Here is a 14,613-nt window from a genome sequence, read left to right as displayed (position 1 = left end):
TTTGATGAAAAATTAGACACAGCCAACATTATTGCTTTTATTACAAAATGTAAATAAATTCAAAAATGGTAAATCTGAGAGTACAATTTAATTTAAAAATTAAGTCTAAGTGACAGTCCTCTATGAACTGGTGTCAGATGTGGCTAAGGAAATAGATGAAGAAGATGAAGATGGAGAATATTCGTTATTTGTTATTGATGCTTTTTCTTCGTATTTTGGAGGTGATTCAGAGGAGAGGTATAGCATTGGTAAAATATCTGAAGGTGAGCTGCTTCCAGAAATTGTATATATGGTTTCATAGTCTCTAACAGCAACTGTTCTTTCATCATCAGCAAGCTGTGCTCTACAAAACACAAAACTGCATATTAGCATAATTCATTTCTCTACAGTGAGTGAAATTCCACTTGATTTACATAAACATACATGTATGCGCACACTCCCTAAAAATCCCAGAAGCTAAGAGCTTGCACAAGCGTTAGGATTTCATTCTGCGGGCTACATTATGACTCATACGAAAATTCTATTACTTCAGAGGGGAAGGGCAAACAAGCTCCCTTCTAACCTTTCACATCACCAGCCACAGCCTGGCTTATGGATATTAGCTGCTTCTGTCAGGGCTATCTCACAATCTTATTAAATCTTCTTCTGATCCTTAGCTCCTAATGTATCTTCCCTTTTGTAGTCTATCACATACACACTGTCCTTACAAAAGACAGCTACTACACTCAGCATTGCATTGCAAAAATCATAATACTTAGCCATTTGAGATCTTACATGAAAGGCAACTTGAAACTTTTATTAAGCTTTCCAGCAGCCCGTGACAGCCAGAGTAGCATTCCAGCTCAGAGATGGAGAAACAGAAGCAACTGGACACAACCAGACTGCTAAGTTCCCAGTGACAGTCACAAAGGGCAGCCATCCTCTGACCACCATAACTGGATCCCAATCAGTTGCACCCACATGGTTCTGGCACCCTGCTCATCTTGCCATCAAGCTGGCCCTCAGCATATTGCTTCCCCAGAAAAGGGAAGAACTCCTTGTTCCTCATGATTCACTCCCAGAGCTGACTCTTGCCTTTGTGCATACATCTGTACCCCCACCAACACTGCGTGAGGAGCTGGAATACAGAACACAGTCACCCCATCTTCAATGCTGTTACTGGTGTGTGAGAGTGTGTGTCTAAAGGAGAGAGAACATACCACGAGACAAATGCTGAAGCACTATGTAACAGACTGGAGGAAAAAAACAACCACTTTTGGGATCAGCTTTCCACAGGCTCTCTCATCCAGCACAGCCTCCACCACAGCACTTGCTGACAGAATATGGAGCAATGGACTGAAGAGGCAAATCATATTTGCCTAGCAACCACCCACATATGAAATGGGTATTCCCTTCCAGCTTTGGGATCTTCAACCATGGCACTATCAGGAGGAACAAGGCCACTGCTTCTTCTCCTCCATGAAAGGGCTTGGGAACCAATATGCACTAGTCGAGATGCTATGGCTGCTACCAAGTGCTGAGCCATAGGACAGCATGACCGAGTGAAATACCTAGAGGTGGTACCAACTCACAGGGTCTCTGTGAGGACCCTGGGGAGCATGGAGGGGCAAAAGCTAGAGCACCCCCAGCCACAGAAGATCAAAGCAGGAGGTCAGCGTTTCTGCACCCAAGGTTGAGGTATTTTGTCCACTCCACTAGAAACTACCCCAACAAGCTGGGCTACAAACTGCCTCTTTGTGTACATATGTTCACAAGACACCGAAGTCCAGGTAGGCAATCAACAATGACTGAATTGATGGGATCACAAAGTTTGGAGCACCAGTACTGGACATTGGTGGGTTGAGGTAGCTGATCCAGCTGCAGGGGACTTTGTAGGAGAATGGGCAAAGGACAGAGGGGTCACCTGGTATACGCACCAGTAGGTAGAGCCCGCTCCCACTCCACAAGAAGTCTGAGGAACTAGCTTTTTTGCCATTCCCCCACCGTCCTTTGTTTTTCCTTTCTCAGTGCAGGATGTGCTGCTTGCATTCTTTCACACTCTGATAATCCACACATCTTACGAAGCACATGGGCAAGCAGCCCACATCTGAACTCAGGGCGTGAAATTAAGAGGGTAGAGAGGACTTGTGGCCCTCGGTTTTGCGCATTGTACTTTTACACGCAGGTGGTACAAGAGTCACTCTGTCTCTCAGCTGCTTGTTAGGCTACAGCAGAACACATACCCTCCCATATTTCTTCCAGTTATCCAACCCAGCCTGGTCTTCTAAATCTATTTAAACTGAAATGTTTTATGAGGGTGCCCTTGGACCATATTTGAATTGGCCGTCTCAGGGCTACCAGAGCAAGTAATTTCTCCACATACATCCGTTTGCTTGGTACGTACATCTGGGATGTACAGGCCAGAAGGGAGTTACAGTGCATTCTGGAGCACAGACAGGCTCTGCGGTGCCTAACTCCAGGACTAGCAGCAGCTGGTATGAAACACCTTCCAGCTGTGGATGCCTTCACCCAGCCCAATAAGAACACAGAGACCTTATGTTAATTTCTTCTTTCAGCAGCAGGAGCTTATTTTCTCTCCTGCTTGCTCCAGGTATCCTTTGACTGCAGCAGTATAGCTCTGAGAGCTGATATATTTCACTTGCAATCTGAGAGCAGGCAAAGACTTTTATACTTAAATAAAATGCTGCTTCACACAATTTGTGCCTGGTTATGAGAGTCACTGCTCTCAGGAAAGCACTTTTGCTTGATCAACCCTGACATCTTCTCGTCCCTGTTATCTACCCTTGTCATCTTGAATTGGCAAGTGTTTAGGGCACTGAGCGATCAACAGATTCTCATCAGCTTTGTACAAAAAGTACTCCCCCTGAAACAATTTAAGTGGAAAACCAGCAGACTAAATGAATTATGCGCGTAGCTAGGGTTTATTAGGCATTGCATCCCCCAGCATAAGTCACCAACCTCAAGTTGGATTTCAGTCAGTGTGAACCAATCACCGGCTGTCTCCTTTCCTTTGGTAGTGTGTGATAATTCTTTTGTTTGGGGGCCAGCTCCACTGTCCACTAGAGAGCGTTGCATTAGTAGCAAGGAAAAGTGAGTAGGGCTCTTGATAGAGATGTGTTTATTCTGTATTTAAAAAAGTAATTTTGACAAAAGGCTTCTGGTAATAGCAACAGAAGGAGGCATCTGCTGTCTCCAACAAAGATGGGGAGAAAGTGTTTGGAGGAGGCAATTAGGAAACAGAAGACAGTATGAGTTGTTGATGGTGACTGACTAGAGAACAGAGTGCCTCGCATAGATGGGCTGAGCCTCAAGAATCCACCAGGTATACTTCAAAGGATGACTAAAAAAAAAAAAAATCACAGACATGGCTGCTCGCAGCATGCTAACAAGAATAAGCACCACTGCTAACACAAGTATCCTCCTCCTGTGGCATTTACGTCTTTGGGCAGGAAGAGGGTTCGTGCTTGCTCGCTTCAAAAGGAAGATTAGCACTAGAGTTTTGAAGAAGTACTGACATCAGGCACACAGCTGGTCATGGAACACACTGTTTCATGTGAGTGGAGAAATCTGGAGTATAGCAGCTATTAAAGCAACGGCCCAACAACTACTACAACTGGACACAGCCAGGCAGGCTGCGGCTCTTGCTGCAGTGATGGTGCTTAGGATGCTGCAGGTATAGTCTTGTAAACCAAAGTCATCCAGTGAAAGAGTCCCATACCACCTTCTGACTCACAGATCAACACCAAGTTGATGTAAGACCTTCCAAAAGGTAAAGCCAAGTCAATTCTGTATCATTAAGGGCATGAAAATAAGTTGGGGGCTCTAAGCACGTGGCATGTAGCTCTCCCGGCCAGATCTAGTTCTGGCTCCTAGCATGTGGCCCTTGCAGTGACCTCTTTCACCCTCAAGTTAGCAGCCCACTGGTGATAACCCACTGGGGATAAATAACCCTGAAAGTTCTTGTGGTGTAGACAACTCTTCAGTCAGTTGGCAGCTCTTGCTGCCTGAGCTTGGTGGTGGCAGCATCTAGCAAATCAGGTGTACTCAATTTACGGAAAAGTGGCTGTATGGTTAAGGTACAACATCTTGAGATGACTCGAGATGAACTTGACATTGCAACTTCCCTTTTAAGCTCCCTGGAGCCTTGTCCTGCAATATCAAGGTATCCTTTTATCTTAATACACTGCCACAGCAAAAACAAGACAGACCAGCACAGCAGGTCTCACAGAACAGAAAACACTAAAATAGCATTCCCAGGGTCACAGGGCCTGAGTGTAAGTGTCTTGAAGTGTCAATGCCCCCTACATTGGTTCTACAGAGGCTTCCTAAAATCTGGCAATGTGGATATGATGCCACTGGGGTGCTGCTGTCAAGGGCACCTTCTCTTGGACAATCTGTGGATGAAACTTAATCTAAGTATATTTAGGCTACTGAATCAAGGCTGTGTTTTCACTTCAGAAGTTCTTTTCAGTGATAATAAACTGGTAAGAATTTAACTCTCCTGAAGGACACTCTGGGGTTTGCGATTCCACTTTTGTACTGGGATATTTTGAAGCCATTTCAAGTAACGTACCTGAAGTAAATCAAGTGATGCACTAGAAAAGTGCTGCACTTTGTAGTGCCTACTAGAGAGTTAATTCACAGTGATTATTTAAGAACGTGGTCTTGGGTACCTTGAGAAACATCTCAGACTTCCAGAGACAGAGAAGGAAACAGTCTTACCCATCACTGAAGATAGAGTGGTATGGTGGAGGATTTTCACTTGTAGGCAAGCCACTTGACATAAGACAACGTGTCACAGTTGGTGACATAGGGTCAGCAAAATAAGGAGGTGGTGGAGGCGGGAATATCATTACAGCATCACCTAGAAAAAACCGCACCATTACTACTTCTGAAAAATTGAGCACCACTGTTTATTCTAACTCTATCCTAGAACCTGACTTCAGAATTATAGTATTTGTACTTGCCTACCTTTTAAGATAAAGTGCAACGATCCCACATACAGAAATGTTGTATTCTGGGGTGTTAAGGTACACTGGAAGTATGTTCGAACCCCAAATTATCTCAAACTAAAGATGCAGTATATTCATAAATGGGAGATTTCATTTAAAAAAATACATCTGGGGAGGGGGAGTGTTCCTTCTCACCAAGAGACACAAACCTCTTCACTGTTCATAGTTACTACTGGCTCACTTTAAGAGTAGGCAAGTATTTACTTTCCTCACATATCTAAAATAGGGCGCGTTTAAGTTTCTCCACATCTACTGCAGCGTTTAACAAAAGTATTCAAATCATTAATGGTTCTGATGACTGATTTTGTGTGGCTTGACAGTTTCCCTACTAAATACTCACAGCTGAAGGCACACTACTAACATTAGTACCAGGACTCTATTGATAAATAATTCACTATTAAGTGTACTGTGCAGCATATCTGCTTATTTCAACTTCGTAATTGAGAAGTTTCAGATTTATTATTTTTTTAAAACATAGTTTATATCAGTCACTGAGCTTACATAATTTATATAAACATTCACAGCTGCCTAGCACCTTTTTTCCTTTGTAATTTGTGTGCGGCGACAGGTTGGGGAGCACCAAAAATGTTAAGTGAGGTGGAGAGAGTGTTTTCTAGATGAGCCACCACTGTTCCAGAATGTCACTATGCCAACCAGACCTCAGCCTTCAGCCTTTCAGTTTTACTTTTCCTGATTGGAAGTACAAAAGGAATCCACTATTTTTTCTCCCTTGCCTTTAAAAACAATCTGAATTCCTTTCTACGACCCTTTAATTTATCCTGGTGGCTGGAAAACTGATTTCAAACAAGGATGTTTTCTGAGAATCGCCACATTACAAGTCTGCACATTGGTTTGACAGGCAGAAGGAAAAGATTTTGCATAATGAATTTCAAGTCCAGTCAGTCAGATGACAGTCAAGCAATACTCATTTATCCTGTCCCAGAGCTAGAAAGTTACCAGAATAATCTATGCATAGAATGTATTCACAGGGTATTAAAAGCGGTGCTATATGCAGGGGAGTATTCCCTGCTAACATACCACATTTACTCAAATGCTGTGCAATTAACAGAAGCATCTTGCAAGTACATCTCTGACTGATGGAAAATGTGGCTATGATTAAAAAAAAAAATGTGCAATACACTGCTCATGCATCAGGTTCTCCTGTCTAAGGGATCAGAGCTCAAGGCTAAAATAAATCTTAAATATAGTCACAGAAGTCATTAGACCTGTGATTTGCAGTGTCAGCTACACTCTCTGGGAAAGGAAGTAGGATTGGACTCATTTGTGTCAGGTTATGTGGCTTCTTTTGCCTAGACAGTCAGACCTTTCATTTTGTGACAAAGAAGAGGTTTTGTCTTTGAGAGAAGGGCAACTGAATTGACCATATAGAAAACATATGAGACAAAGCAACATTTTTCTGGTTTGGCTCGTTTGACATGCCAGAAGTGACATGCTTAGAGCTCAAATAAGTAATATTCAGAGATAAATCATTAGTGGAAAACAACCCCCTTCTAATTCTCAAATGTAAAGTTCACACATATTTACCCACCTACTGTAACCTGAAAAGATTCAGGGCTCTGAGGATGTTCTTCACTTTCACAAGATTCTTGGTTGAGATTTAAGTTTTGTTTCTTTTTAACATGAGCTATCACAAAGAAACACAACCCAGTGAGCACAATCAAAGGTCCCATGATTTGAAGTGACAGGAATCCACAGCCCTGGAGGTCCACATCAGAGCTGCCGGTGTGGTTGAGCTGTATGCTGTGCCAGCCAGGGCTACAGCCAGGAACCCAAATGCCCAGGATGCTAATCAGCATTCCACTAGTTAAAAACAGGAATCCAAATATGAGAAACTGGGCAAACTGACAGCTCCCATGACAAAAAACAAGGCTGTACACCTGCTCATTTTGCAATTGTCTTTGTCTTATATATAGCCTGGCCCTTGATCGTGCCAGTAAAACACAAACCAGTCCAGTTACAGCCAGCACGGGCCCAGCAGCCTTAAGGACCTCATTACAGTCACTGAAGGTTCCAGATGGGCATGACTGGAGAATAAAGACTGAAAGCAGGAATCCAGCGCAGAGCAACACAGCTCCAAAAACAAAAAGGAAAAAAATAAGTTTCCCATGTTGTCCATTATTTCCTTCATCTCCTGGTGCAGGAACAGCCACTGGATACATTACAACAGAATGTCCTCAAGCAGATGAGCTGGGGTTTTTTTGTGTGTTTTTTTCCTGTTAGCATTAAGTGGCAGAAAACTACAGTAGATCTGTGAACATGAAAATACATGAATCAAAAGAAGAGAAACACCAGTGGGACTAGCTACATTATAATATTTACTTCTGCATTTGCTACTCAGCCTATATTGTATACTCTCGGTGTATTTTCTGTTTTGTAGTAGCTCCATTATGGATTAAAGGGCCTAACCAATGTGCTGACATTGAATGCCAATGAAAAGACAACTTGCTTTACAGTTAGACTGAAAACAACAGTTACTCCTGTTGCACAGCTAAATTAATTGTTTCTTTAGCTACACAGTCTTATGATTAAGGGGACATTATTTTCAAAGGCAGAATCTTGTGAACAAGAACAGGACAGCTTTTCCCTTGAAAACAGAAAGCTAGTGGAAATTTCTGTAGTGAACGGCAGGAAGTGACAGCTCTTGAGAGAAAGAACCTTAATGCAAATGAATACTGATGCCTGTTGGACTTTTTACTAAGTAAATCTAATACATACCTTTTTGAATTCTATAAATCTTGCTTCTCTGTCTCCTGGCAATAAAGTCTTTAAATCAGCTCCATATCCTACACAGCTGCAAGAGCAAGTACACAGAAGATTTTTGGTTCTGTTCTGAAAAGATAAAAAAAAAAGAAAAGAAAAAAGCCATATTAAAAATCATGTACTTCAAGTCTCACTGATTCCATAGTTAAGAGTTGGTAAGCATACTGCTCCCACACTTCCTTTCAACTTCCCCTACTCCCAAATCCTTTGTCTGTGCTCCAAGAAAACTGTAAAAAGAAATATAACAAAGGTGGCTCCCAGAAGGCTACTGAGCTCACAGGAGTCTAGATTCAGAAGTAAAACAGAAGGAAACAGAAACTAGTGCTGATGCCAATAACAGTCCACGTGGTAGTATGGATGACAAATCTGCTGGATGTGGACAAACTGGGAAAGGAAAAGCTGGACTGAAAGTTAGGACAGAGTGCCATTCAGTGAGCTCTAGGAAAAAAAATACTGTTTCTGCCATTACCCACAAGGAAGTTTGTGCTTCTCTGACACTTTGGGCTACAGGGCTCAGATGGACACCTGTACTCCATACCGTGGTGAATAGCAACAGAACAGACCTCAGTCCAAGTGGCAACCATCCATCAAAAACCAACCTGAGACCCACGGGAATTTCCAACTACGGAAAGTAGCAAGTTTGGATGGATCATGAGAAAGCTGTCCCCTACCAACTGCAGGAGGCACCCAAGTGTGCTCAAATTACAGTATTTTAACACTGCCTTCTTCCCCTCACCAGCAGTCTTCCACGACGGACAACTTAATCTACAACTTGGATGCATCAGGAAGGATATATAGGGACTGAAGGAGTTTGTCACAGATCCAAGAAGGGAACTGGCTTAGTTACTGCTGTTTGTTAACCTTCAGCCTTCCCCCTAACAGCTTCCACTGCCCTACTACTAATTCAGATGACTGGAAGCTGAAAGTCAAGTTAGACTGACTCCTCCTTACATATGCCTCAACAACAGTTATTCCACAAGAAAAAAAAAAGTATTATGTGATTTCTGGAAGCAAACTGTTGAACATGTGTCAGCCACAACAAGCTTTGCATCACTCCCCAGTAACTGCAGTGCCCCACTGGGATGAAAACAAAACACAACCATAAAAACCCACTAGTCACTCAAATACATAATTATTTGTCTGCAATGCAAAGCAATCTATCAAGTCGCTTTACTTAGCGACTTGTAAGAGTAGGACCCAATTAAAGAATCAGCTAAGCAGATACACAAACGAGAAGGTATTAGATGTTTTACTGCTGAACATCAAACCAGCCCCCAGCAACACAGGAGAAGGCAGAGAGCAGCACACAGGAAAAAAGCACGAGACTCAACAGGGAAGGAAACAGGCTGCACCACACAGCAAGGCGGCCACTGCAGGAAGCAAAAAAGTCTCCCAGCTGGCTACCTCAAACAGCAAAACCGAGGGACCTCCCTTAATGCATCCATTACCGTGGTGAGTGAATTTGCAAACTACGTCTGCTAAGTATTTCGTCGCTGTTCTGAATTCAGTCTATCCCTCTGCTAAGATTGGTTTGAAAAACTGCTAACTGAGGCTCCCTTGGTAGAAGAGTCACAGCTTCACTCTGAAAAAAAAGTTGTTAAAAAGAGCACTAAAGATAGGACAGTATCTCATGAAAAATAAACTAAAGAAATTCCGATAGACTTCAAACTGAAAACCTTTAGCCAAGCACAATTTCAATACTGCATGAGCTGGAGTCAGTTCGAAGGCTCCACTTCTGAGCAGAGAAGATGGATTAGGTTGGTCACTTCCTCAATTTCACTGGTCTTTCCTAAGTTAATAAAATTGTTTCTCATAACTGCATATGCTCCTTCATGTCTAGGAATTTTCCCCATTTTCAGAACTGATCTGAGATAGCTCAGATTTACTGACCTACCAACAAATGCACAAAACTGAGTAAAGAGCCTCTGAAATAAAAAAAAAAAAACACACCAAACCACCAAAACAGCAAATTCCAGTTTCAGACACAACTGTCTTGAGATATTTTTCTGCTGAGGCACATTAACCATTATAACAGCAATACACTATAATTAGAGAGAACTCTGAATCCTTTCTTTGCAGTTCCCTCTAGGGAAGAAAACATGGACATAAGTACAAGTAAATTAGGACAAAAGGAAATAATGTGAAAGAAAAAAACAAATTCAAACATTTAGCCCTTAAAAAGAAAAATCTAGAGATTTGTTCTCATTACTCCACCACAGCGCCTGCTTCTCTTCCACCAATCTTCTTGTTATGAGATTAAGTTAAAACACACATTAGAAATGAAGCATGTGCATATTTTCTTAATTCTTTCAGGCCACAAAAGAAGAAACATTCAGAACAGTCTGTTGTGGCTTTGAAGATGAAAGCCACAGACTCTATGCTGCAAAATCCAAGGGAGGACTAATTTTCATTTATGCTACCACCAAATTTTAATAGAAAACCCAGTGCAAGATTAAGTTTTATTTCTTGTGTTTCAAGAAATAGTATTTTAAGAAAGAAGCAAGCCTTATATTGACTATGTGCTTGAAATACTTCCATTAGATCTGATATCTCCACAGGCATATTGACATAGGGGAATTTTCCCTTCATATTGAACCCAAGTCTAAGAGCAGACATGGAAATGCCAGGTCAGAAACTGCCAGAATAAAATCCAGTCATGTGGAGGCAGTTGAGTATGAGGGAAGAGGGAATTAGAAACAGAGCTTATAAAGGAAGTCTGGTTATGAGCTTAACTTAAATGGCATAGTGCTTTACCGTTTTGTAAGTCTGGCCCATGCCAGGTATATAGAATAGGAAATAACACTACAATTTCTTCTATTTTTTCTGTGTAACACTCGTAGGGCAATTTTCACATTATTGACAACCCCAAGGATTTTAAAATAAGAGTTTTAATGACTAAAATGGGACTTACTGCTTTCTGTTTGAACCTTCAGAGTTCATATTGTCCAAGATTTCCACTGCAAACACCAGGGCCATAAATTTACTGCCCCTTAACTCAGATGAAATCTGATAGCCTCATGTAATCATATGAATTCAGGAACTGAGGATTAAAAGAAAAAAAGCATTGGAAGAATTAAAACACTGCTGTCCCCCTGTTTTATGTTTCCCAGACTAGGCCATGTTCCTGCTCTTTCACTTGCAAAAGCACCCAAATCATTTCATGCAGAAAGATCAGGTCTAGTCTGTGTTGTTATTTCAAGAACTACAATACCTTGTCAGCTGTAGTCCACAATGGAAACCCCATTATAAGTCACAAGCCATCCTTTTCAAGAGTTTTCCATATAAGCATTTTCACCCATCCTTCCAATTTTTGAATGGCTACTGGGAAGTTGCCACTGCCATTGTGTGGTTTCCCCCCACCTCCCAAGGTTTCAAATTAACGCATGACTCCTGGTAGGACAAGCCACCTGGAAGGAAAAGTCCTCTCAACTTCATTCCGTTTAACTTCCGTATCAAAACATGAATGGCTCTCCACTTCCTCGCACTCCCTGTATCTAATTTCCTCCTCCATTCACATCTGTCTCTGTACCCATGCCATTTTCTGTTCTTTATTATATCGGTTTTCCCCCGGATGTTACTGTTAACTTGACATTCAGCAGAAGCACCCATCCATGAGCACAGCCGGTTAAACCGAAGTAAACTGGAGTTTGCCACCTTCATGCTCACGCTCGTCCCTCCCCATGGTATTTTCAATCGCTTGCATGAAGAGCAACATGGGAAATGCCTAACAGGATCTGCTTTCAGTTTTCTACTTTCAAGCAACATTATGGCTACAAGCATGAACAAGTTTTGAGATGCCAAATACATCTAATTTGACCTCTTGTAAATGCAGTCCCTGAACTAGTGCTCTCATCTCACGGAGCACACAACTCTGCTATCCCAGGAGGAGGACTTCCAAGACTTAGATGCTATGTGAAAAGACCTCTAAGCGCAGCTTGGATGCCACAGAAAGAAACTCTGTCCATGTGGGTTGACAAAATGATTGTGTCAGCTCACAGTACAAGAAGGGTAACACTATGCTGTTATTTATGATTGTTGCAAGTGAGGCAGGAGCCAGTCTCTGGAAAAGTGCCGGAAAGCAGCTGCAGTAGGAATTTCCAGAAAATGGGAAGAATCCTGCCGGTCTCCAGACACATGTGCGCCAGGGATCCTTCTCACCAGAAACTGGCAGGGTTAGGGATTCTGACCTGCGCCAGACAGAACTGTGCTCCTTGAAGAAGCTGCCAACTACTATCCCTGTGGGCTACAAGAGAAAGCTGTTCCACAAGTGTCCCCCGCTCACTCTGGTGGGGAAGAGATTCCTGATGCCACGGTGGATGTGAGGACCCCAAGAGGGTACCTGGACACAGAGAAGGGCTTGCAAAGCAATCTGGACAGCACCTAGATTCAACAATGGACTCTGAAGGGTTCCATGCATGTGGGTGGGATGCTTTTTACACACTGGTGGCACACCAGAGAGAAGTGAGACAAAGCAGCTCCTGTTTTCTGGAGTACCTGCAAGGAGACTGGGGACAAGGTACGTGCCAGACCAGTTAAAGCCAGACCTGACCTTCTTCAAACAGGTAACACAAGACAGAGCAGTTTCTGGCAAGGTCTGGGAAGGTCTGCCCTATGGGGCTGGTGTACCTCAAAGCAGCAAAAGGCACAGATCTTTGAGAGGATACAACTATGACCATCAGGAAGATATAGGACTACAAAAGCTGCCCAAAGCCTTCCTGTCCCAGTTTCTTGAGGTTGGCCTGGGGCATTAAACCACAGCCAACTCACGGACAAGCAATTAAGCTCTACTCCATCTGTGAAAGACACAATCCCATGGCATACCCTTCCTCATACACCAGCCCATCAGGCATGCCCTCTTCTAAGTCACTAAGTCTTCTAAATCACACTAAGGCCTCCAACAGGATGGACCATGCCACAAAAGCACCGCTCCTGTGCGCCATGCTGGAGCGAGGCAAGGCCTGTCCACCTCTTCTCCGTGAGGGAGCAGCACCCGGCCCACGAGAAGCCCAGCGACAGCCTCCCCGCCAGCGCCTTCCTCACCATACAGCACCGGCAGCAGCTGGTACACTACATGTCAGCAGAACAACCCGAAGAGACATCCCATCCTTTCACGGGGATGGCCTAAAAGGTCATGGCGGGGAAGCAGGACGGGGAGCGGTGGGCTCTCCAGGAAGGAGATAAAGAGGCTTTCCTTACCGCAGGACATTCATGCCCTGGATAAGGGACACGCAGAAGCACGGCCCCCACCTCCACCCTTAAGGAGGATAAAAAATACAGGCCGTGGCAGCGGTCGAGCCGGCGGTGGCGGCCGCGAGCCGCGGCCCAAGCGCCCCCCGCCAGCCGCAGCCCCCTCCCCGGGGGCAGCCGGAGGGACCCGCCGCCATCCAGCCGCGCCCGCCTCCCGGGGGAGGGCCAGCCCGCCGGAGGTGCCCCCTCTCCCAACTGCGCCCTGCCCCTCCTCACACCGGCGCCCATAGCCTTCCACCCACCCCGGGACGGGGACCGCCCGCCATTTTCGCGCCAGCCCGGTGGCTTTCTTCAAGGCCCAGGGGAAGGGCCCTGCCATGGCGGCACGCAGCGGGGCGGCCTCCACGCACCACGGCACGGCCGCCCTCGGGGGTGGGCAGAGCGGAGCAGGTGCGGGAAAGGGTCGGCGGCGAAAGGGCTCCCAGCGCCCGCCCCTTACCTGGCCGCCGTGCGAAGGGCTACCGTGGCGCAGCCGGCGCCGCTATTTAAGCACCTGCGGCAGGCAGGGCGTACCTGGGCGGTGGCAATGCGGGGCAGGGCCGAGCCGGGCCGAGCCGAGCCGAGCCGAGCCGAGCCGAGCCGCCCCGGCAGACCATGGGCGCGGCGGCCGCTGCGGCGGCACCGCCTCCCCTGGTGCCGAGAGCCCCGCCCGGCGGCGGCCTCGGCTGGCCAGCATCGCCCCTCCGCCGCCCCGCCCCGCCGCAGCCAGGGCGCTGCCCGCCCTCCCGCCCCCCGCAGGGAGGGGGTGGCCGCTGCCGGGGAGGCTCCGCAGCCGGTTGCCCAGGGGACCGGCCCGCCTCACGGCGGCTGTGCCGGAGTTGGGGCCCTGCCCGCTGCTCTGGCGGGTGAGGAGGAGGAGGTGCGAGGCGGCGCCACGTTACTCACCCCCCTCGAGGCGCTGAGGTGACCCGCCGCCCCTGGGCGCTGAAGGCCAGGCTGGGGATATCCTCCCACTGGCTCTGAGATTCCCAAGCTGATGGGCTGGAGTGCGGGCAGAGCTCGCTTGGGCAGGGCCGTTGCAGGCATCCCTGGAGGCTCGTGTATGTGGGCAAGGCCCACAGCATGCCCCTGAAATACCGGTGGCTTTGGGGTGAGGCGGGTGAGCAGCCATCTCAGGGAGGTTGCGCCACATCTTCCATTTCAGGGTGCCTTCTTGTAGTCACTTTAGTCACCTTACCAATGTTAGCCTTCTGCACGCTTGGGAGCTTGCTGGGCATTAAAGACGGGCCAAGCCTAGATGTGACAGATTTCCTTCAGTGGTGAGACAGTTCAGCCCCTGGAAATGCGAGATGCTGCTTTCTCTCTTCCTTGCTAGGTGCAGGCAGCCCGGAAGAAGAAGCTGGCTTTGGAAGTGGAGAGGAGAGCCGTGAAGCACAAGAAGCAGCTGTGCAAGAGCAACAAGGAGCTGGGGGAGGAAAGTCAGGATATGCCACTTTTAAGTGGGTGTAGCAGTGGTGGGATCTGAGTGTCAGCGGGACTAAAGCTGCCCCACTGGTTAGGCATAGCCTGGCAGCTGGTGAGGGGAGCAATTTGGGTTTATGTGAGTCAAAACGAGAGGAGCCACAACAAGGGT

The 14,613-nt window shown here is 45.9% G+C and overlaps 1 protein-coding gene across 4 annotated transcripts; it reads right to left on the bottom strand.

The window, feature by feature from the left end:
* Positions 1-23: 23 nt before the first annotated feature.
* TMEM171 (transmembrane protein 171) lies at positions 24-13,679 on the bottom strand. Of its 4 annotated transcripts, XM_054184704.1 has the most exons (6): positions 13,480-13,633; positions 10,705-10,833; positions 7,749-7,862; positions 6,562-7,281; positions 4,723-4,864; positions 24-343 (listed from the first exon to the last, which is right to left on the bottom strand). In XM_054184704.1, the coding sequence occupies exons 4-6, from the start codon at positions 7,190-7,192 to the stop codon at positions 121-123; spliced, it is 996 nt and encodes a 331-aa protein (XP_054040679.1). In that variant the 5' UTR covers positions 7,193-7,281; positions 7,749-7,862; positions 10,705-10,833; positions 13,480-13,633; the 3' UTR covers positions 24-120. The 4 variants fall into 4 exon arrangements, with proteins under 4 accessions (XP_054040679.1, XP_054040680.1, XP_054040678.1 ...); XM_054184705.1 differs by lacking the exon at positions 10,705-10,833 and having other exon boundaries at positions 13,554-13,679; XM_054184703.1 differs by lacking the exon at positions 10,705-10,833.
* Positions 13,680-14,613: the final 934 nt, after the last annotated feature.

Source organism: Rissa tridactyla, chromosome Z (genome assembly GCF_028500815.1).
Source record: "Rissa tridactyla isolate bRisTri1 chromosome Z, bRisTri1.patW.cur.20221130, whole genome shotgun sequence".
NCBI lineage: Eukaryota > Metazoa > Chordata > Aves > Charadriiformes > Laridae > Rissa > Rissa tridactyla.
This window is presented reverse-complemented; position numbering and strand designations above follow the sequence as displayed.